The sequence below is a fragment of the Colletotrichum fioriniae genome (genome assembly GCF_027942845.1).
Source record: "Colletotrichum fioriniae strain IMI 355084 chromosome Unknown scaffold_9, whole genome shotgun sequence".
Lineage (NCBI taxonomy): Eukaryota > Fungi > Ascomycota > Sordariomycetes > Glomerellales > Glomerellaceae > Colletotrichum > Colletotrichum fioriniae.
In genome coordinates this window covers 637425-660818 of record NW_027076845.1, presented here as the reverse complement: position 1 = coordinate 660818, position 23394 = coordinate 637425, and the positions used below count along the sequence as shown (strand labels likewise).

At 53.3% G+C, this 23394-nt stretch overlaps 5 protein-coding genes and 2 non-coding genes across 7 annotated transcripts; 4 read left to right on the top strand and 3 right to left on the bottom strand.

Moving 5' to 3' along the window:
* Window positions 1–1800: 1800 nt before the first annotated feature.
* Window positions 1801–3263, top strand: N0V96_007640 (uncharacterized protein; the record flags this gene model as incomplete). The annotated part of the gene is made up of 3 exons (XM_053194527.1): window positions 1801–1880; window positions 1949–2476; window positions 2537–3263. The coding sequence occupies 3 exons, from the start codon at window positions 1801–1803 to the stop codon at window positions 3261–3263; spliced, it is 1335 nt and encodes a 444-aa protein (XP_053048023.1).
* Window positions 3264–6488: 3225 nt separating this feature from the next.
* Window positions 6489–9443, top strand: N0V96_007639 (uncharacterized protein; the record flags this gene model as incomplete). The annotated part of the gene is made up of 5 exons (XM_053194526.2): window positions 6489–6700; window positions 6754–7081; window positions 7134–9129; window positions 9212–9367; window positions 9430–9443. The coding sequence occupies 5 exons, from the start codon at window positions 6489–6491 to the stop codon at window positions 9441–9443; spliced, it is 2706 nt and encodes a 901-aa protein (XP_053048022.2).
* An 820-nt stretch (window positions 9444–10263) lies between these two features.
* On the bottom strand, window positions 10264–12132 carry N0V96_007638 (uncharacterized protein; the record flags this gene model as incomplete). The annotated part of the gene is made up of 1 exon (XM_053194525.2): window positions 10264–12132. One exon carries the CDS (start codon window positions 12130–12132, stop codon window positions 10264–10266), a length of 1869 nt encoding a protein of 622 aa, XP_053048021.1.
* Window positions 12133–14552: 2420 nt separating this feature from the next.
* On the top strand, window positions 14553–14646 carry N0V96_007637. Its single transcript has one exon. It is a non-coding gene; the product is annotated as a tRNA-Ile (tRNA).
* A 1579-nt stretch (window positions 14647–16225) lies between these two features.
* N0V96_007636 lies at window positions 16226–16317 on the bottom strand. Its single transcript has one exon. It is a non-coding gene; the product is annotated as a tRNA-Arg (tRNA).
* Window positions 16318–17637: 1320 nt separating this feature from the next.
* Window positions 17638–18439, bottom strand: N0V96_007635 (uncharacterized protein; the record flags this gene model as incomplete). Its single annotated transcript, XM_053194524.2, has 2 exons — window positions 17638–18292; window positions 18351–18439. The coding sequence occupies 2 exons, from the start codon at window positions 18437–18439 to the stop codon at window positions 17638–17640; spliced, it is 744 nt and encodes a 247-aa protein (XP_053048020.2).
* A 3213-nt stretch (window positions 18440–21652) lies between these two features.
* Window positions 21653–23077, top strand: N0V96_007634 (uncharacterized protein; the record flags this gene model as incomplete). The annotated part of the gene is made up of 3 exons (XM_053194523.1): window positions 21653–21927; window positions 22382–22717; window positions 22960–23077. The coding sequence occupies 3 exons, from the start codon at window positions 21653–21655 to the stop codon at window positions 23075–23077; spliced, it is 729 nt and encodes a 242-aa protein (XP_053048019.1).
* Window positions 23078–23394: the final 317 nt, after the last annotated feature.

The window sequence follows — 23394 nt, the reverse complement described above, 5'->3', positions numbered from 1 at the left end:
GTGTTCTTTTTCTCGGTAGCGCGGAAATAATACACCAGCGCAATCTGCTCGTCAACGCAGGGCTGGGCGGCAGTAGGTCCGTTCTTCGCAAGTAATGAAAGACTGACAGCGCGCTCGGAAATGATCTTGTCGCTGACGGGCAGTCGTTTGTACGTCATCTGGAGTTGTCAGAGAGCCGTGCGCCAAAAGATGAAGGTTAGCTGGTTAGGTATGTAGTCGAGTAATGATGGTTCCTAGCACTGCACGAGTTTGGGCGATAGGTGGTAGGATTGGCGAACAGGTGCAACACGAGATGAAGCTCTCCTCGATGGTAGGAGAGAGAGCCAATGCTGGGATGGATGCAGTCGAGTTTGATGCCTATTGCGTAGATGTTGGGTTGATGGCGGTAAATTGTAATGCACTTTGAACCTTGTCGTGTTCGAGACAACGATCATCTCGGCCGGAAGACGAGACCGAATGGCAGCTTGCAGTTGCCAGTGAGAAAGAAAGGAAAGGAACTGTGCAGTCTCAGGTCTCCCAGAATGTGTGGTTGACCTTCGTGACTTCTCATCTGGTACCTACCTTACCACAGTAAGGTAAGGTAATCTTCAGACTTCCAGTTCGAATGGAAGGGAGGAACCCGGGCAATGTGGGGCTAGCGGGAGGAACCCTTCCCTGCCTCCACTGGCTGCATGCCACCACGTCCGACTGCGCCAAAAGAAGAAGGAAATGGGAAAGTGGATGTTGACGTGTAGAAGAAGGTACATCTGAGTACCTACCCGTCACTCGCAATGCACCTTACCCTCCGTCGTCTCCCTGCGCCCATGTGCTGGATGTTCCAGCGTGGGACTTTCACTTGGGTGCCGTTCCAGTTCTTGGGCTACCTACCACCTTACCACGCACCACGCTTGCCTTACAGACTGCGGCAAGGTAACTTGGACCTCAGGCTTGACCTCCCGTCGAATTCTATCACCTCAGTCTAGGTACCTACACTAAATGGAAGGCAAGGCCCCACTTCCTCCCACATCTTCCGCCAAGCGTCTCTCTAACTCTCTCACTTTTTGGCTCCAGCTTCTGCTTCCAGCGGGCGGTTGACCGTCTATCGACATTGGGATCGGTTGAATGAAGCCAGGTTTCCCCCCTCTTTCCCGGCATCCATTCCAGGACCCTGCACCTAGCAGAACGAGTGGGATTTCGGTGACATTCGACTCTTACTCTACATAGTAGCGAACCACCACCCACTGCCACCAGTGACCGCCGTTCCGCAAGCCTGCAGACACGATTCGTCATCTAACAAACTTCGCCGTCCTCTCTATCTCTGGACTATCGAGCGGCCCGCGGAACCCCTTGTATTTCGTTTTTCGTTTTTTCCCTCGCAGCCTCTCTTCTCTCCCTTGGATTACGAAAGACACTTGTCTCTTCCTGCTGCTGCTTACTGCACTGCACTGCACTGCACATCAACTCCAAGACCAACCGCACCGGCCGAGTCTCGAGTCCCTGAGAATTCCTCGCCAACGCCCTTGGAAAGCTGAATCACTACCAAGAGTTCCGCCTGTCCACAACGTCCACAACACACGAAACCAAGTCCATATTGGCATACAGTCTCGGCGGTTTCAACACGTGGTCGACATGACGCGCCTCTAATCAGCAACTTCCAGTCAAGTCAGAGAATTTCCGAATTCCCAGCTTCCGATTGCCTCGATTTTTGTTTTTACAACCGATCTTAATCCATCACTGCGACACCGTCCCTGACGCCGTCCCATTCTCTCGTTTGCGCCCTGCTCTTGCTGCGCCGTTCCTGGACGTTCACAGTTCAGCGACATGGGTGCCACGAACGGTTCTTCCGGCGTCTTCGCCATCACCAAGACCCGACTTTTGCTAGTTGCGTCGCTCGCCATCACGTTCGTCTTTCCCGTCGCAACCTCACCTGAAGCTTCACTGGGGAATGACATGCTGACCACGTTTGCAGATGGTGGTTTGCTCATCTCCTGCCGAGCTACAAGCCTATGATCAAGGCCGAGTTCAAGTCGAGATTGGACGAGGCTCGTCAGAAGATGCCTAAGATCAAGGTTGACTGGAAACCCGACCTGAGCAAAGACCCGAGATCCAACTACAATGCATCCAAAATAGCATTGATCATCGAGCCGCGCCCTATTCCGCATCTCGTACCCCAGCTGTTGCACATGACCTCGGTGGTGCCTCCCGATTGGAGATTCCTATTCATCGGCTCCAACAAGAGCGTTGTCAGCGTCGCCCGAAGCTACGGCATCAAGCACCAGCAGGTTATCGGAAAGCTCGACTTGATGGTCCTCCCTGAGCCCTGGGAGATTGACACCAAAGAACACGTCTTTCGCCTGTTGACCGATATTCGCTTTTACGAAGAATTTCTCCCCGGCGTGGAATGGATTCTAAAGTTCGAATCCGACAGCATCCTCTGCTCCAACTCACCGACTAGTCTCAACGAGTGGCTCGACTGGAGTTGGGCTGGCGCACCCAAGTAGGCCCCCCTCGAATGGCCTCCCTCGCGGCCCTCATCCCTTGCTAACCTCGTTCACAGGACCCCTGATGATCGCTTTTCCGGCAATGGTGGACTCTCTCTCCGACGAGTGTCGTCCATCAAGAGAGTGTTGCAATTCCAGGAAAGATACAATGACACTGAAGCCGAAGACGAATGGTACGGGAAGAGACTTTGGGTCATGCAGGGCGAAAAGGTAGCTCACGGCAGAAAGGGTGTTCTAGCAGTGGAAGACGTCTACATGGAAAAGCCCATGGGTTACCACGTTAAGGATGGCGGCCAGGGAATCTCCGACAAGGTGTGGAAGAATCCCACGCAACGGAAGAAGATTTTCGACTACTGCCCTGAGCTCAGCTTGATCATGGATATGAAGTTGGAGCGCGAGCGCTGCGAGGGCGACAACAAAGAAGGCAGCATCGGCCCAACGGACGAAGAGAAAGAAAAAGCCGCTGAAGAGGCCAAGAAGCAAGCCGAAGAAGCTGCCAAGAAGCAGGAAGAAGAGGAAGAGCGCCGGAAAAAGGAAGGCGAAGAAGAGAAGCAAAGACAAGCGGAAGAAGAGCGCAAGAAAGCTGAACAGGGTTCAGGAGTCACCAAGGCAGATATCGATGAGCTCCTCAGCGAAGACGACATGCTCAAGCTCGACTATGGTGCTGGCGGCAGTGGCGCCTCAGGGTCCAGCTCAGCAAATGCCGATGATGCCGACGCAAAGGCCAAGGCGATGGCTGCTGCGGCGCAGGCAAAGGCTGCCGAGAAGGCTCAGAACGCCTAAGTCTGATGGTCAACCGATGAGCAGACTGGTGTACACCACCAAAAGCGTGTCCGGGTCCCTAACGGGTCTCGGCAACCTGAACTGACAATTAACTCTCGGCTCTCGGCGTGCCGAGCCTCATAGTTTGAGGACGTTGAGCATCTAGTTCGGTACGATAACAAACAACGCTGAGAAGACGGCGTTCAAGCTGTTGTGGCGAAGAGCGAGATGAAGGCAAAGTCTATGGCCTGATTGACAGAGGACAGCCTGTATCGTAGGGTTGTGGCGTTTGGCGATGACCGAGAATACCGCAAACAGCCATGTGGAGAAGACCTACTCGCCTTTTCCAGCGACGTCGCTTGTAAGAACAACGAATGGTCCGATAATGGATTTGAGAGGTATACCAATTCCGGAGAGGGAGGGGTGTGGCGTCGGGGCGTACTGGAGTTATGAACAGCCCAACCTTATCCAACAAAGTCGCAGCCGGAATGTCGGCACGTCAGTCAGCGCAGATCAGGAAGCTGATGTGGAATGCTGTTGGGCAACAGACAGCAATCAAATGATATTTCATTAGCACAACAAATCTGCTTGCGAGTGGACCATCACACGATCCGAGTAGTAGTGTCTCCGTGATATGTTACACAAACGCACCAGCCGATGACTATCCTACCTTACCCAGTGCCACGCCCATGGTTCACTTAGGCTCGGCTGGCACGGCTGCTTCCCGATTCTGGGGACTAACTTGGAAGCAAACTTTCGGGTTCGGATCGATCTGACCCAGTGACGATGTCCTATGGCGGGGATGTGCACGATTTGATTTGATCTTCCTACATACTGCATCTGCAAGGCTTTGTTCGCTTGCGTGCGGCGGCGCAGAGTTCAGTTGACGTTCAAAGTTTCTTCATCTACGATTGTCCATGATTGTCAAAGCTTTGCTTGTGATACCAAGCTGCCGGATCGTCTTGCGTCTGTTCTTGACCTGAGCTACATGGCTTAGTACTCTTGCATTCTATGCTTCCATGCTTCCGTGCTCTGCATTAGGTACTAACACGCCCATTCTTGTAGCTACTAATGTACTTAGGGGGGGAGCTGTCAATGCCAAGAGCACATGGCCTCGAGGTCAGACTGTCAGTGAAAGGAGCTTGAACCACATAATGGGACATACTTTGGGGCAGATGGGCTAGATCCTAGATTACAAGGAGAAAACTCCACCAAAACCTGGCAAAAGCCTGGCCAAGAAGTTACCAAAGATGGCCGTGTGTCAGGGGGACGGGCTCACCTGCGGTGGTGCAGCAATGCCAAGGGTCTAGGTTTCCCCACGTTGCAGTGCTCTCACCCTCTCTCTCTCCTCGTCTCCTCGGAGAAGCCAAGGGTTTTACGAGCGTAGGCTTGCCTACCATTCGCAGAGACCGAAAGAGTAGATAGGTACTACCTTACGCTAGGAGAGAAAGAAGAGAGTGGAGGGTGAGGGGGAGAGAGAGAAAGAGGCTCAGCGTGGAGGAATGAAAGATGTGATCGGCCGGGAACCCGTCCTGCCCGTCCGCATCCGTCCAACTTTCTATTTTTTCTCTCCGATCTTGCGAGAGCGAGAACCCAGTCTCTTGGCCAGTTCGTCCGAAGACGCTACTGCCAGGCACCGAGGCCGTCTTCGAACTAGAGCCCCCGGCTAGCCCACGTCCTTTCCCACAGCGTGTGTGGACGTTCTCGACCCTGAACTCATGGGATGGAATGGGGGTGGGATTGGAACGGGTACTGTCTTACTTCTTTTTTTTTTTGCGATTCCGTTTACCACTCGCATACAACAAGCAGATACACGAGATCGGTCCTCTGAAGCGAAAAAAGAGCGCCACCCCGGCTTTCCCAGGAGCGGCAGGGCTTGTCTCTGTTCTTATCCGTACCGGTCCTGGCTGACTTTCTTTTTTTGCCCGGCGAGATCTGGGTTGGGTTATGGTGCTTCGCCTCCTCGGATCTGTGGTCCAACGATGTTTGCCCGCAGCGTGGCATTCTTTCCATGGTCCATCGGACCATCACACACTCTCTCGAAGCCCATGCATGAGAGAGAGGTGCAGGTATTCCCGTCGTTGCGTCTCCGTCAAGCCACTTGGCGTTGCTACGGCGTCCCACATCTGCTCGACGGTCCGTCAAAGTCGCAACCGGTGGCTTGTTCCGCCTACTAGCCCCGCCTTGACCGCGTTGCTCTCGTGGTGTGTGATGACTGTGAGTCTCGCCTTCGCCTTTCTGCCCATCTCGCTTCTCTCGTTTATCCGTACCTACATCGGTTCGATCATGACCTCTATCCGTTTGTCCTTCTTGTCGGTTTTTTTTTTTTCCCCTCTCACTGTCTTCGGCATGGTCTCACCCTAACAATCTTGCCCGTCAAATCTTTTTTATCGGCCGCGAACCGGGGGCTGGCAGACTCCATCATGGCGCCAGATGGACCCTTCTGGATAGGTAGGCCAAAAAAGAATGTGTGGGACGGTTTTCGGAGTGAATCGAGTAACAAGCGCGCGTCATTGTCGTTCTCTCTCTCCTTCTTTCTCCCATTCTTACCGATTCCATTGAATCCATGATGTGGTTCTCTTTCTACCCGTCCCGGACGGCGCGAGCTTGGAGGGGAGGGTCCCTTCGACGCCACGCTAACTTTCCCGTACCCGGTAGACCTGCTCCCAAGCTAGTCCCCTCGATCCTCCAATTTCCATTGTGGTATTGCTCGGTCCTCCCAGTCGGATGGGGATGGGGGAGGGGTGTGGGGCGCGGGCGTGTAAGTGGTGTTGGTGTGTGTCTTTTTGCGGCCATCGCCAAATCTGGCTATGGGAGAAGTCTCTCATGGAGAATGTCACTGCTGCCGTTTTCTACTGCGACATCAAACATGAACGCCTCCCCCGGTCTCTCGTCTCCCCTGTATATAACACTGGGGACCGCACGGGTTTCTTCATGATGTTGTTCTTTTTCGGTATCCCTCTATCAAGGTGCTTCAGTATCCTAATAAAGAAAGCCTAAGAGCACTCTTTCATCTCTTAGGTTGTTTTCTTCGAGTTTGTTTGTTTCCTTGAAGACAATCCTTTGGAGTAGTCGAATACTACTACTTACATCAACCTAATCACCGGGTCTGTTGGTAATATCTTTTTTTCGTTCATTTTAGTAACGACACGAGTCATCATGCGTTGGACTCCTGTTGTATTAGCCACTCTTGCAGGGCTACAAGCAGCTCATGCTCATGACGAGGATGAAGTTCCTCACCCCAACATGGTGTTGCCTCGTCTTCGCGATGTGGACGAGCTGAGACAGAGACGGAATGCTTTCGAGCCCTGGAACCCGCCGACGGTAGCCAACAAGCCACGCGCAGACCGCGTGAAACTCAGCCCTCGCCAGACGTCATCAATCCCGTTGGGAGACAACTCGCAGTGTGGAGGAACATATGGTAGATGTGCCGATGGATACTGCTGTTCAGCTTCTGGGTATGTTGCAACTGAATCCACTGTCAACGGTTCTTGTCTAACAGTGCAACTAGATGGTGTGGTCAGACTGAGGATTACTGCGCGTCCCCCGATTGCCAGATCAACTATGGTCCCGCATGCGATGGTAATGAGAAGCCTAACGGCCCGGATACTTCGGACTATGCAAGACCAAAGAATGGCAACATTCCCTATGGTGGTGTTGGCATCTACGCCTGCGTCAACCAGGGTGATGTCGCCATCACATATGATGACGGTCCTTACATCTACACCGCTGCTATGTTGGATGCCTTCAAGGCTCACGGTGCCGTCGCTACTTGGTTCATCACGGGCAACAATATCGGCAAGGGCATGATCAATGTCAACTACCGCGATGTCATCACAGTAAGCGTCTCAGTTATGCCTCTTTGTTAAAGCTTATTCTGACCGCCTCCAGCGAATGATTGCCGATGGTCACCAGGTTGCCAGCCACACGTGGTCCCACGAGAACTTGGATCAGATGACGCTCGCCCAGCGCAAGAACCAGATGGTCTACAACGAGATTGCCTTCATGGACATTCTCGGTTTCTTCCCTACCTACATGCGCCCGCCTTACTCCATCTGCGGAGCCGAGTGCCAAGGACAGATGGCCGACCTGGGCTACCACATCACCTACTTCGATCTCGACACCCAGGGCTACCTCCACACGCAGGCCGACCAGATCCAGTTCAGCGTGAACCTTTGGGACCAAGCCATGCTGGCCCGCACGCCTTGCAACGGCAGCTACCTGCACATCGAGCACGACATCCACCAGTACATCGCCACGACCTTGACGAACCACATTCTCGACTCCGTCGTAGCCAACGGCTGGAACGCCGTCACCGTCGGTACCTGCCTCGGCGACCCCCCAGAGAACTGGTACCGCGGCGCTGTGCCGGCCTACAACTTCCAGATCACCCCCGTCAGCTCAAAGGTCTGCTCCAGCACCTCCAGCTCCTCGTCCAGCTCGACCAAGACGTCCTCGTCGTCTACCCTCACCTCGTCCGCGACCTCCACCTCGACCGCCGTTTCCACCAACGGCCAGTGCGGTTCTGCCGTCGGCTTCACCTGCCAAGGCTCCGCCTACGGAAACTGCTGCTCCGGCGCCGGATGGTGCGGTTCCAGCTCCGTCTACTGCGGCACGAGCTGCCAGTCCAAGTACGGCACCTGCGGAAGCTCAGCATCCAACATTACTTCTTCTTCGAGCATTGGCACCTCATCAGGTAGGACCTCTTCTTCCTCGTCCACCCGCAACAGCACCAGCACCAGCACCAGCAGCTCTTCTCGCACCGGCACGTCGAGCTCCAGCTCCCGCACCGGTACCAGCAGCAGCGGCAGCTCATCCCGCACCAGCACCTCCTCCCGCACCGGCACTTCCAGCTCCGGGTCGTCCACCCGCAGCGGATCATCATCATCGTCGTCGTCGTCGTCTAACACTCGCTCGTCCTCAGGCTCCTCCTCAGGTACCGGCACAGCGTCCTCCTCAGGCACCGGCACAGCATCCGCCTCCAGCTCCGCCGCCTCGTCCACCTCGACGCTCCCCGTTTCCACCGGCGGCGACTGCGGTGCCGCCAGCGGAAAGCAGTGCTTCGGCTCGACTTTCGGCAACTGCTGCTCCGTCTACAACTACTGCGGCAGCACCGCCGCTCACTGCGGAACAGGCTGCCAATCCGCCTTTGGTACCTGCAACGGCACATCGTCAGCTTCCGGCAGCTCCTCTGCCAGTGGCGCCAGCTCCTCTGGTGCCGCCAGCAGCTCCGGTTCCGGCTCAGCCTCCGCCAGCGGCACGTCCTCTGCCTCCGCCGTCCTCCCCAGCACCTCCCTCGTCTCCACCGACGGCTCATGCGGCGCCGCCGCGGGCAAGTCCTGCACGGGAAGCACATTCGGCACCTGCTGCTCCGTCTACAACTACTGCGGTACCACCGACGCCCACTGCGGCACCGGCTGCCAAGCGGGCTACGGCTCTTGCAACGGCACGACAGCTGCCTCAAGCTCAGGCGCTGCCGCTGCAGGCTCCTCTTCCGCAGCAACCCGCGCCTCCTCCGTCGTCGCAAGCGGCAGCACGACCGCCAACGCCGCCGCCGCGACAAACACAAAGATCTCGACAAACGGCGAATGCGCCGGCACAAACGGGTACAACTGCCTTGGCTCCAATTTTGGCGACTGCTGCTCCCCCTACAACTACTGCGGTAACACCACCGCCCACTGCGACACGGGCTGCCAGTCCGGCTTTGGCAAGTGTTCCGGCACGGGCGTCAACGTCGCCGTCTCGCTCAACGGTAACTGCGGTTCTACGAACGGCGGGTCGACCTGCGCCGGCTCGACGTTTGGTAACTGCTGTTCGGCGTACGGATACTGCGGTAGCACGTCTGCTTTCTGCGGCACGGGATGCCAGTCTGGATATGGTACCTGTGGTGAGTAAAAAATTACAACTTTTTGCTTATATGACCTTGCTAATACGAGTTTGTTTTTGGCTAATTAGGTTAATTTTCACAGATACTTCTTCCGGGTCCGGTACTACCGCCGCAGCATCTGCAGCCACATCCGCGGCAGCATCCACCGTCAAGACGGTCACCACCGCCGGTGCGGCCTGCGGTTCGGCTGCCAACGCAAAGTGCGGCGACGGTTTCTGCTGTACGGCGTTCAATGTGTGTGCTAGCAGTAAGCTTGTGCTCGTCACGAACCCGGTTTGTTATGCCGCGGTGGGTTGCCAGACGATTTGGAGTAGCAGTTGTGCCTAAACAATGTTTGTAATGCATAATACAATGGGGAGCGAAGCGTCAAACGAGTGAGGGGAGATATTCAAAAGTTGGAATTATTTATTTTGGTTTCTGGCTTTTGTTTTTTTAAACATGGTCTCTCATTTACTTGGATTTTTTTCATCAAAGAGGCGTTGAGGGTTACTGGGACTTACACCATCGATATTGATAGAGCGATCGATACTACTCACCTTGAGGTACTTACTACCTACCATCACTTGTTATAACATAATACAGAATGGCAAATCGACCATCACCTTAAGTTTCTCCTTGCCTTGCCTCATTGTATTTTTCCGGCGACATTGATCATCCTTTGGACTCACACTCATGGTGATCCGTGATCCTCTTTATCCTTGGTGTCACTCATCTTTTGTGGTCCAGTCTAGTTTGATTGATGGTTTTATTGGTCTCAATGCGTATCTCGTTGCCCATATTCTCGTAAGCCCAAATTAAAGCCATTATCCTTTTGAGCGTTCCTCCTTGCTCATTCCTCCGAGATCCTCGGGCATTTCCTGATGGGTATCTAAGTTACAAACAAGCCAAAGAAGCCAAAGCTTAGGGGGGTATATTAAGGGTTCCATCACCCAAAAACCTCTGGTGAACTCCTGAAGGCCGAAATCCTCGCCATCTCCCATTGCCGTTCCTCGTTGATGCAGTTTGTATGAGAAATGCGGCAAGTCAGCAAAGAAGTAGCAACCAATGTGTCCCGGTTCAATGAATCATAGCAAACTCCTCAAACCCGATTCCATCCTGTAGCTCATAAGGGTACCCTGGTAAAGCACGTACGGACTACTGCATCTGTCGCATGAACTGGCGATACTCCCGGTACTGCCGAAAATCCTTCTCAACAAGATGAATCTGCTGAACCAGGTACTCCGACGCCTGCTTCAGCTGCGCCATCCGACTGACGATATCTCCAACGTCCTTGACCCCACCCGGAAGTCGAGGCACCTGGCCTGGCTGGGCACCAAGCGCCAAGCCCTGCGCATCTCGAGCGAAGCCAGCCATCTTGTAGACCAGCGTCTGCATGCGCTCGACGCGCTTGTTGCCGGCATCGAGACTCTCCTCGTAGCGCTCCTTTTCGAGGCGCGAGGCCTCAAACATGGCCGATATGGCCTCGCTGTAGAACTTTTGGGCACGGACCTCAAAGTCGTGGGCCTCCATGACGAACTTGCGGAGGGCGTCGCCTTCGGCGGAGGTGACGTAGGCACCGCGGGACGCGTCAGTGATGAGGGGGAAGGGGCTGACCAGGGCGGCGTGCTCGGTACGGAGGGCGTCGGCGTGCTTCATCTTGTCCTGGGCCTCGGCTTGCTTCTGGGCGATGAGGGTGGTGAGGCGGGCGATGCGCGAGGCGGAGGCCTGCTCGGCTGCGATCCAGGGGTTGATGGGAGGGGCATGAGGGCCAGCGGAAGCTTGAGCAGCGGAGTCCTGAACAGCAGAAGCCTGATCAGCGTTTCCATGGACAGCGGAATCCTGAGCCACAGCCTGGGGCGCGAGAATGGGAGCATCGGTTGGCAGGTTGGCGGCGGAGGGAGTACTGTAGATGGCCATAGGAGCCTCAGGGGCGGTATAGGCGGCAGGGTTGTTGTCGTTGTCGGAGGGACCACCAGACGGGCCGACAGGTAAGGGAGTCTCCTGGTTGTTGGAGAAGCCAGGAGGGCCGCCGGGGTTGTAGCCGGTTGGAGCCATGCCATAGTTGCCGTAGCCATAGTCATCATTGGCGAGGAAGGTGGACGGCTCGCGAGCAGGGCTGAACGGATCGTGGTAGTTCGCAATAGGGAAGTTGGCTGGGTTGCCATAGAGAGAGACGTTGCCAAGGTGCTCGTTGTCTTCAGTCATACCTGAGATTGGCGCATTAGGGAACCTGGCCGGGTTATTGAAGAGAGAGCCGTTGTCGAGGCGCTCCTCATCCCGCTTCATGCCCGGGATAGGGTTGAGGAAGATATTGGGCGAGATAGGGCGATCTGGAAGAGGAAGTTCCATGATATCGCCGATAGACGGGCTTCTGGGGACTTCGGGCATGAGAGGGAGGACGGGGCGCAAGTCCTTGGGGACCTCTTGTGCCTTGGCGAGGAAGTTGAGACGGGGAGTGTCCTTGTTCTCGAAGAAGGGGAGCGAGGTGGTCGCCTCCTGAGCCAAGTATCCTCTCTTGGGCGATGGACCAGGCACCATATCCTCAACGGCAGAGGCTGGTCGCTTGTGGATAGGGTGGCTGACGACAATAGCCTCGGGGTTCCAAGGGGTGCCGTCAATGTTGTGGACATAATCGCCAGTGATGTCCCCAGAGAGGATTTTCTTGTTGTGATGATTGATGAGGCCTTGAACAGTCCACTCATTCAAGTGGTGAGCCACATCAGGGTTTTTGGCGTAGAAGTCCTTCTGGAACTCAAGAGCTTGACCCTCTAGAGCAAGCGAGTCCGAGGCGAGACAGAGTGCAATAACGAAGTGCGAGGGAGGCTCAACATTGGAGACATATTCCGCGTTGACCTTCCAAAAGAGAGTGCAGTTGACAGGGTCGGGGGTGTCGATGAAATAATCGATGGTCTTGATGAGTGTGCTGCGGTAAGTGTCCGAGACGGTCGCGGGAATGCGATTGACTATCTTCTTTTTGAAGTCGACGAGATCGACAAACTTCTCCTCTTCGGCGAAGTGATCCATTGTGACTGCTTTGTCTGCTGCTGATGTTGTGCTTGTGAAAGAGTAGGCGAGTCTGCTCTATGTAAATGAGCAAAGGCTGTCAAGGAACAGTGCTCAAGCTAGGTCATGAACAATGAGATGCTTTTGTAGGCCTGATGCTGAATTATATGTGCGGCTCTTCACTGGCTTGTATGAGTGAGAAGATATACCTGATTCAGAGGCCAAGACGTGAAGTCAGTGGCTTCTTTTGACGATACTGCTTGGTAAGTGATGAGATGAGCGGGTGGTAAGCGTGAGGAAAAGTTCATGGACCGCTTTGGGGGAAAGTTGTCGAGAGGAAAAAAGAGGCTGCTTAGGGGAGAGTGGGGGGAAAGGTCGAACCTGCCGTGAGTCTGTCAATCTCTTTTGAGGAAGGAGCGATGAGCAAGTTAGGGCTAGTGAACGCAGTCAGAGGTTGAACTTTTCTACAAGAATGAATAATGGCCAGCATCTCTTGGGAAGAGGTGATTCGGAATATACACGATTAGTCTTAATGATCCCAAGTCACGTGCTGAGGTATGAAGTGAGGCTGTTGATAAACGTGAAAAGGTGGGTACAAGATGTGAGGTAGTGAGGATGAAGTGGGTGAGACTGGAGTGTGTGAGATTGGAGTGGGCGAGGTGAAAGTGATTTCGAGCAAGGCAATCGGCCACATTGCTAGACTGGCTTATGCTTCCAGTAGGCACTTTGACTTTTCTTCATCTCCACCTGCCCCCTTTTACTCTCGATCTTGGTAGCCTTTCCTTGTTTCTTGCTTCATGTTGTATTGCCTTGTGTATATGAAAAGCTTAAGTTGGTGTGTTTGGAAGGTCTAGTGGGCGATTCCTAGAGACGACATGTTCAAACTTCAATCCTTCTCTGCAATTTGTGGTCCAAACACGGACTTCATTTTTGGGGTAATACACCACTTTTAACCATTTCCTCGTCTACTTTCGTCTGATTCGGAGTACGCGGACGAAGACTGGATCCGAGGTGGTATTTCTGGTAGAACGTACGGCAAAACAGCTAGACTTAGGATGTAACTACAGGCGATCTCTGATAAGTCGAACGCTCAATCATTTGCGGTGTCGTGTCTGAACCATGCAAAGGCTCAACTCACGCATCTCGATGTTTGTAAGCATTCCTATTGCTGGGTTCTCATGTTTCCAGTTTTTGTCTGGCTGATGTCTGGCATGATGGAATTCTGGATCTATTGCCTCTCAAGAATTGTCCTGGTTATTTGCTAATACAAATGAAAGACTCCATTCCACAATCTGCCGTTACTCTGTCGCCTTATGCCTGAGATCTCTTGAAGCCGCTCTCATTCGGTCCAATCTACGTCCTGAACTGGGGCGATGATTTGGGCCTGGATCATCAAGATCATCAAGATCATCTAGTCCGCTGCTGATTAAAATAAGATCTCGGGGTCGAAGGAAGCTGGTTGGAAGTCTTTGTGCCACACAGGTACGACGAGGCAGAGCAGGATATAGATAGAAGAAGCAATCTGGAGACAGAAACTCGCCGACAATACTAAAGACGGGGGAATTACTCAAATGCGTGTAAAGTTTGAGACAACATCCATTGACTCGGCCTCCAATTGGAAAGACGGGAGAAAGATCATAGGTTTGGGTTTCCTATCCTAAGAAGCCCCATCGGGGACGTGCTAATATCCCGGGCAGAGTCAGCGGGATCGCTCGCCTTCGGTAATGCTTAGCGTCCTCCGGGCCCCGGACGCCCCACCTGCCGGGACGGCGCTCGCGGCTACGGTAGCAGCATTGAAGGGCCAAGGTGCCTCATATCTACCTTTCCATTTGTTTGCGCCTTGACATTTGTGTAGCAGTCAGAATTCATTGGTGTAATGGAAGACATTCTCAGAAGAAAAGGCAAATAATCGCCGTGAAGGGAGAGGCTCTGAGCGAGTATCCATCCGGGTACATGCATCCACTCCGAATTCTGACAGTTGTCTCGCGCCCAACTCGTCTTGTACATCCTGGAGCACTTGAGCCTGGTGTAATGGGTATAGTTTGTATCCTTTCGAAAACAGAGGGCGGAACGACTGGAGAGCACTAGAAAGGTTCTAACTCCCGATCTCCGATCACCGTTCTCCCCCTCACCAGCAACCTGTAATCCGGACCCCACCACAGACCACATCACCCAATCAAAGTCTCTGATAGAGGTGGTGCAGTGCAGCAATGTACTGCACTAACAGTGCACATCGCCGCGTTGGAACAGAGCATATCGACGAATTCGAGGACAGCGCTCTTTGTGGTTAAAATCGGAGTTGCATCGGGTGCTTTTACGGATTGTGCTTTGTGTATGTGGATGTATGGGAAGTTGCTGCGCCGCACCGTCGCGTGGTGCCGGACCGAGCTCCGGGGGCCAAGAGAAGGTACATGAGTCAATTTTCCTCAAAAGTTAAGAAAGCCCCTGTAGCCAAGTGGTGAAGGCGCCGTTCTTATAATTACATCATCAATGTGAGAAATGCGGAGGTCGTGAGTTCGATCCTCACCAGGAGCAATCTTTTTGCTCTGGAGTAAAGCATTGGATTAGTTCAACAACGATTTCATCGGCACCTGATGTATTTATTATCTATCATCTTCTTTTTTGTGTTTGTCTTTGATTGCATTCATACTTACTGCATATGTACTTCCAAGCCTGGTGGGAACAAAACGAGGCGACCCAACAGTGTGTTTTGGTGCATCACGCCTCATTACATACAGTGTGTTTGTTTCATCGTCGAGGTGTAAATTAAGCCAGTTGGCTTTTGTAAACAGGATTTGATTGATCAATTGGTTTTTATCAGTCTCGTTGGTTCTTTCAATATGTCGAGTGTGACAAACGATACCAAGAAGAGATATCGGTAGGTAATGTCGAAGAATAACAGCTTCTCCTGTCTACTACAAGGGCGAAGGGCGTACTCAATTGCATGGGAGGGGACTATGATCCTTCCGGGGTTTGTGATCTGAAGGCAATACGTGCTCAACTAATCTTGAGAGACATCTGGGCAGTATGCAGCAAAAGCAGAGAAAACTGAACTTCAAGAAACTTGACATTTAGGCTAATGGAAAGGCTATTCGACGACGGATCATCTGTTCTACAAGGCTTCGAACGCAGCTCATGGTTATTGAACAAATAGACACTTGAGCCAGATCAAATTACAAGTGTGACCCTGGACTTGGGGAGTAGAATTTTGCCTTAACGCCCGCTGGGAATAAGCTTTTGCGAATCGTCGAGGGATCCCTGATAGAGGAGAGGCGAAAGAAGTCTTCCGACATGGCCCGAGAGCCATGGGTTTATTAAATCTTCAGGAGGGCTGCAATGCTCTCCGACTAGAAGTATGTGTGATACGATTGATGTCCTATCCGATGTAGGAGAAAGCAGACCATACCATCTTAACCCTTCAGAAATGCCTCATTGACCTTGATTTCGAGAGACTCACTCACTCGCTGTTGAGTAATTCTCGATGAAGTCAGCTCCTATTGATGGCAGCTCATGGTGACGACAAAAAAAAACAACTCAAAAGCACAAACCCAAAACGACTCTATCGCGTGATCCGACGACGACTCATGGACCATGACGTCTTTCTCTCTGAAGAAAGCTCAGAGTGACAAACTGCAGAGCAAAAGCCTGAGCTTATACAGGGAACGAGGGACCTCAGTAGCGAAAAGCATCGCTACAACAAACCTCTCGTTCGCGTCACGCTTGAGTTCTGTCACCCAACTTAAGCTTATCCCTAAATATTCGCATTCATGGGCAGAGAGTTTTTCTTCAACGTCCCACGGTTCGTTGATTGATATATCGCAGTGATTGAATCAATTTCATCTTCCGCCAGCGATGAATGAATCCCCCTCAAGGAAGGGACAGGTTGTAAGAAAGTACGACCGGGTACTCTTGCCCACGACAGACTCGGGACTTGTTTCATGTCACACGGCCACCCAACCGGAGCTCAGTTGCCGCTCACCTGACCAAGTAAGGTGGCGTTCGAGTGTGTAAGAAGACACACACTCGGAACATTCGGCCAAAATGGAAGGGGAAACAAAAGAAATATCACCAGCTAGTATACTGATGGGTAGAATACGCCCAGAGGCAAAAGAATTGACCAGCCTGGGGGTCGAACCCAGAATCTCCTGATTACACGTTCTTGTTTAGGAATCGTAGTCAGACGCCTTGCCATTGGGCCAACCGGCCGTTTAACGAGTTGATGGAGTCGAAGGGTTGGATGCCCGTTCATGGCAGAGTCGGAAGCAGAATCTGCTGTTGGACCTTTCATGCGTGGGTTGTTGTGGGCTGGATGGTGGATAGGTCGTTGAAATTTTCTTAGGTGTGCGTGCGGGAAAACGGGGACGCAGATAGCTAATTCGGTGGGGATAGGGAAAAGAGAAAAGCGCAACAAAGGAAGGAAAAAAGTGGACTGTCCTCGTGGACGGGGGGATTGTGGACTCAGACAAGGGAAACCTTCATTTGACCTAAAGCCCGAATCGTAGGAATGAGATCTTTATTGGTTATCGGTGTCCGGTGCGACCGGGTGGAACGGCCGGAGCTCTCGGACTCGAATCGGGAGTGTTGGACAAGATATCCAGCCCATCCTACTCAGATAGCGAAGTAGCTGCCAAAGGAGGACGAAAAATCGTGCAGAGCTATGTACATTAACCAGTCGCCGGGCCAAGCCTTCTGCTGGTACTGGTTCAGCCACTCGGGAATCCTCATGAGAGAGGGTTGCATTCAATCTGTCGATCAGGTCGCCGGAGAGATCGGGTCCCGTTGCTCGTAAACTTGGCTCTAGATGGTGACACTGGTAAGTAAAGATGTAACGAACCGAGGGGGGGAAGGGGGCAAGTAGGAAAGAAGTTGAGACGGCCACAGCGTACACATGGGTATAACATGACCTGTATGTCCGTGGGTTTGAAAAAGCTGGTGTGGTGGTTGGCAGGGACCAGAGTGAAACATGTTTCCATGGGTCCAACCCATGAAACGATGAAAAGGGATTCCCTGGTGAAGAGGAGGCCCCGGACATCATAGCGCCAAGATATTTCGTCTCACAAACGTATACGCATCGACATATCCGAGATCACTTGGAGAGCGCGGCGCCCCTTTGACCAGTCGCAACTCACTGCGACCAAAGGAAGGACAAAGACGAGAACGAACAAGATGGGAATAAACGTCTGACGCTTGGATTGCTCGTTGTGGCTATGTATGTACTTCCGCACTCCGGTCTCAAACCCCTAACTCATCCAGACGTCTCAATGACAGCTCCTAGGCTGCTTTTTGAAGCCGTCAAGGACGAAAGCCCACGGACTCGACCACCACTGAGATGGAGGGGTCGTCAGGGGGGTTTGCCCACGTCCTATGCGGCTAAACCTTTTTGTCACCACATCTCTTTGGCCCTGTGAAATCGCCATAACTGCGCATTGTCGTAAACCTCGTGAACCGAATCAAGCAACCAGCACCAGTGCTGATTTTCTCTATCCATTAACCTCCAACCTCCACAACCAGCTACTGAGACGTAACTCAGTTGCCGTTGTTCTTGCCCTTGGCTGCGGGAATCGCAGGAGCGACAGGGGCAGGTGCAACGGCAGCCGGCTGGGCGGGGGTGATGGGCTTCGCGGCGCCGTTGGGAGCAGCGGCCGGTGGGGTTGGCGGCGGGCGCGGCAGCAGGAGGCTTGGGGGCAGCGGCGGGAGGTGCGGCGGCGGGTGCCTTGGGAGCAGCGGCAGGAGGAGCAGCAGCAGGAGGAGCAGCCGCGGGGGAGCGTTGCCCTTGCCCTTAGCAGCAGCACCAGCGGCGGGAGCAGCAGGAGCAGCAGCACCCTTACCCTTAGCAGCAGCACCACCGGCGGCAGGGGCGGCGGGAGTAGCGGCCTTCTTCTTCGCGGCACCGGCGGCGGGGGTTGCGGCCTTGCCCTTGGCCTTTGCGGGGGCCGCGGCCTTTGCCTTCTTCGCGGCCTTCTTCGCCTTCTTGGCCTTCTTAGCCTTCTTGCCCTTCTTCGCCTTCTTCTTCTTCTTGAGAAGCTGGCGGGCCCTCAAGGGGACGGCGTTCTCCTCAACCTCGATGTCGGCGATCACACCGCTGGTGGTCTCGACGCCGGCGAACGAGGGGACGGAAATGTCGCGAGCCTCCTTGCGCTCCTCGCGATCCTCCAAGTGTTGGTCATAGTTGTTTTGATAACTGAGATTGTAATTAGTCGGCGTGCTCGATACAACGCGAGTGATGCTCCTGGACCTACCTGACAGCCCTGCTATCGATATCTGCGGGAGCACTGCTGACGCTAACGATCGTCGAGGCGAGAAGGAATCCGAATGTAAGGAACTTCATTTTGATGGACTGAAGTGAACCAAAGTTGATGAAATATTAGATGATTCTGTGATGAATGTTGAACCGAAGTAACTGTTTCCAAGGGAATGTCTGTATTAAATTTGATACTGTGAGGCCTGCCGTCGAACCAAATCAAAAAAGATCTAAACGACGCGGAACCGGTCAGATCTTTATGTACTCACTCATCTTTCGTCCCAAATCAGGTGCCCCCAATACGACTGCGAGTGGCGTGAGGCGGAACATGTCGAGACATTGTGACCGAGGGTGCCTGAAACCACTCTAGCAGGACAGATGTCAATGTGCTGGGCGCTGAGCCACCACTCATGGATCAAGAGACGATTGTCGATATCCTCATCTGCATCGCAATGAGAATAGCAACAGCCGTTGAGTCAGGCCAACCGCAGAGAGTCGTTTCGGGACTCGGTCCATCGTCGTCCCAAGTCCTTTACATCCAGACCTTCAGAAAGGGTAAGGTGCTCGAGGCAACCGAAACTCTGTTCCCTCGTCCGAAGTCTTCAGTCCCACACCCTTTTCGTATCATGCAGCGCGAACCAGGGCCACCCACAGACTTTGTAAGGTTATTCATGCTTGATTCGGAACTCAAAGGTCACCCCTGGCCAGTCTCAGGAATAAGCATTGGGGATCCGGAGGGACATCCACACGATTAACCACGACCACGGGTGATCTGCCTGGCTCGTGCCCCCCTTTCCATTCTCTCGTCGCGTTTTCACGTTTGAGGGCAGCAAACTTTGTTCAATCCCCCTGATCCCCTTTGGTGGTTCGAAGGATGCTGTGGTTGGGCCGGTGCTGCAGAACACAGCAAGGGAGGCGAGCAAGGTCAAACCGCCTCAAACCGCTTCGCTTCGTCCCACCATGCTCGTCATCTTCTCGACACCATTCGTTGCATGGTTGCCCACGACTCAATCCGAAAACGATGAGATTCGATAGGCTGGCGGATTAAACGCCTTCCCAGGGGAGATGGCGCACATTTCTTGACATTCTCGAGAACTGCTGATATGCGCAATTGACAAATGACTAGGGCCTTGTGACGGAATAAAAAAGAAGCATAGAACTGTAAATCTGACAGCCCCTTGTCCTTGAACTCTGATTCAGCTCCGGATATCGTGTTCACCGAGAAAAAATTCAAGGAAACCTGCGATGCGAGGGAGTAGACTTACGCGGCGCGGGTGCAGTATGCCGTCGTCGGTGACCGTTGTCAGTCAAGCTTTTTGACACGGCGCTTAGAAGCCGAAGAGCCGTACAGCTTTCAAGTAGCAGATGCAGCCACAAGGCTGCCGAAATACCGAACCAGTGATCTAGACAGGTAATCGAACGTCGCGTGGGCTCGCTGCCTCACGCGATCCGCAGGTTCCGCCCCCGCGGGGAAGAAAAGGGGACCCAATCTTGGACGTTCGGGCCCCGGGCTAGTATCAGAAGCGTGGTAGTGTGTAGGAGAAACCTGGCGTGCCTGGTTACGGCTGGGCTTTGCGTTCAGCCCAGAAAGGCCCCTTGCCTCAAAAAAAAAAAAAAAAAAAAAAAAAAAGCCTGGACCTCACCACGCAAAACCTCGACTGGGCTGTGTTTTCTTGGAGTATCACATGATGTCAATGTCGACAGGTCAAGAGGTCGACAAAGGCACCGGCCATGGCCGAGGCGTTCAGGGTAAGGCCCTGGAGGTTGAAGAAACGATATCCTCCAAGGAATCTGCAGATCTTCTGTTCCATAATCTTTCTCGCGCCTGATATCGGTTGCATATTGGTTACAACTCTTGGCATCCCCGGATTCCTGGTTCCATCGCAGATCAGTTGGTAGGTATTTGGAAATAATCGTTTGCAACTCGAGACACAGGCCACATCGCGGCCCCTCGGGTTCCGATTTTGGAAGTTTTAGACATGAGCCGCTCGCTTCAGAGACAAGTTTTGCCGGAGTCGTGGGGACTCTGGAAGACGAGGTGAGCATCGTCGCAGCCGAATCCCAACAGGAAACCCCATCGATCCCACCGGGACGACGAACTATTTTCACTCGAGAGTCCATTTCAGGAAAACCACCTCGTCCGTTGATGAAGCCAGTCAGTTTGACAACGTCCATGAGGCAATTTAGAACGAGGACGGCATGGACTGGTGTGGCTGAGTACGGCGACTTTTATTGTTGGTGGCCGGCTAACAGGCAAAACAGTTCCCGCTTCGTCGCAAATATTTCCGAATGGAAAAGAACAGTCAGCTGACTGGTTCCAGAAATTGAGAAGACAGAGGCCGTCCGGAATATGTATTCGAATTCGTCCCTTTTGAATGCTCCAACGTCCCGCTGCCTGGAAATTGATGCGCATAACGGCCGAACGGTCCTGCAAAGTGTCGTTCACATAAAGGTGTGTGTTCGGGCGCAGGCGATGCCACAATGCAGACGGAATTTGAAAGGAAAATGAGTTCTCCAGACAGCACTGGCTGACTTGGCAAACAACGGGCCATCAGACGGGGTCGTCATTTTGGCGTGTCGTGATATTGAGGTGCGATTATGCTCCGCTTCCTCCGCCGGTGCTCCGTAGGGTTCCGGGAGAGGCTGACAGCTGCAGGAGCTGAGATTAACTTAGGTTGGCTGGAGGTTCAGATGGATATAAAAATCAAAAGGCAAAAGAAACTCTTCTAGTGCAGATATTCCAGCAAGCATTCTCATGGCAACCTAATTGTGCGCAGTGGGCAACGAAGGGCCCGGTGCAGTCCGTCGTGATAGAGTTGTGAGGTTAACCTTAGATTGGAGAGCTTCTTTTCGCGTGATTGATGACGACTTTCTAGGTTCCTTATCTTCCTGCCCAGGCTTCCATGCCGGCGTGTCAATCTAATCGGCTTATCGGTATCCTCTTATCTTATCTCAGCTTAGCTCACATAAGGTAGGTGGTATGAGCTTTCTTTACCATGCTTAAGTGATATATGCTCATTAATGGAATAGCATCCATCCATATGCATCTAGACACACGTCATTCTTTCTAATCCAGTAAAAATGCACAAACCCGAGTCATCTCCATCTTCGCATCCACGTCAACCATTGCTACTGTGATGCAGTGCACATATTCTTCAACAATGTGACACAGCCAAGCAACCTCCGATCATTTTCTTCACTACCACGCTGTCTGCCAACGAGCCACACACATCACCTACCACACACACCTGCTAACGACGAGCAAGTGAGGTTGCGTGTCGCTGCCCGCGTTGCGTCACAATGGCCGGTGACGAAGAAGCTGCCGCAGCTTCAGCATCAGCAGGAACAGGAACAGCAGAACAGACAGCCACACCGCCGCCAGACGCCAAGATCAGCGCCGCCGATGGCCGTTCCTACTGGCAGGGCATCGATGCCGACGTGAACGGTATGCTGGGCGGCTTCCCCTACATCAGCAAGGTCGACCTGCAGGGCTCGCGCAACTTTCTCGCCAAACTGGGCATTGGCTCGAAGAGCGGTCTGCGGACGGTGAGCCGCGCTCTGGAAGGCGGGGCCGGGTGAGTTTTTCTTTACGACTTTCTTCTCTTCCGTCCGGTGTACCCGTACATTGGACATGGCTTGCGTTTGATTTTCAGACTCGACCTCGCAAACTTCATATCCGTACACGCCCCCTGGCGTTTCTCACCGCTATCTCACCTCACCGCCTCCCAACCCTTTTTTTTTTTCTTTCTCTTTCTTTGCCTCCTTCTGCAGTTACTCATGCTGAGTTTACTCCATAATCTGTCTCACTTTCACTCTCTACCTACCCTTACCCACCGCAACCGCAACACTGCACGAGCGGGCCGAGCTAATGATTTGCCTCTCCTGACCCGTTTCTTCAACCCTTGTCTTACTTTTTGCATCTCATGTCGGAACCTCTCACCGTGGTGTACGGATACTTGCTGCAACATCCCTGTCTCCCCGGTTCAAGTCCCAGTGTCATGCAGACCCTTGCTAACCCCCAACCCCCAGCATCGGCCGCATCACAGAGGGGTTCCTCCTCGATGTAGCTGAACAAGTTGACATCGTCGAACCCATTGCGAAGTTCACCGCCGCTCTGCAGGAGAAGTCGGGCGTGGGATCCGTCTTCAACATTGGTCTTGAGGAGTGGAAGCCGCTTGATGGCATCGCCTACGACCTCATTTGGAACCAGTGGTGTCTCGGCCATCTCACCGACGACCAGCTTGTAGACTACATGCGCCGTTGTAAGGCCGTTGTTGCCCCCAATGACGGTCTCATCGTCGTCAAGGAAAACTTGAGCACTAGCGGTGTCGATCTATTTGACGATGTTGACAGCAGTGTGACGAGGTGAGTTTACTTTCAAACCTATCATCGTCCTCCCCGACTTCCTGTCCTGGTCCATTGTCGCCAGCCTCTGCCGCCACCACCAACCGTCATGCTGTTAGAAACTTTGCCTTTCGTAGCGGTCATCAGTTTACTCTCAATGGCCCACGTAACTGGATAGTCTGCGGCGCATGCAAGACACCTGCATAATACATATACATATACATACATACACGGGACACTGACGCATGGCAAACGCAAAACAGGGTGGATGACAAGTTCCGCGCCCTCTTTCAGCAAGCGGGCCTGCGCCTTGTCAAGACGGAGTTGCAGAACGGCTTTCCCAAGGATCTATTCCCGGTACGCATGTATGCACTCAAGTAGCGGGCTGGGAAAACCAGCGGTGGCACGGCACGGCGACGACGGCGGCGGCGGCGGCAAACCATGGATCCGGGGCTCATCGCCGGGAGACCAGGGGTTCTGGGGGCCGGCTGAAAGGGCTAGACTAGGCCCAGGTTAAACCCAAGAGATACAATCCCGCAATTCGATTTTTCCCTTTCCCTGGCAGCCTAGCATGGGAATGGGATGACATGGCGGCTCGGGCTCCGATCTACTGCACGATGCGGTAGCCCCCCCGGTCGTTCGTTCCTTTGAGGAGCCACTTTAATTCTCCGATCTCAGAAAACCGGGACTACGAGAAA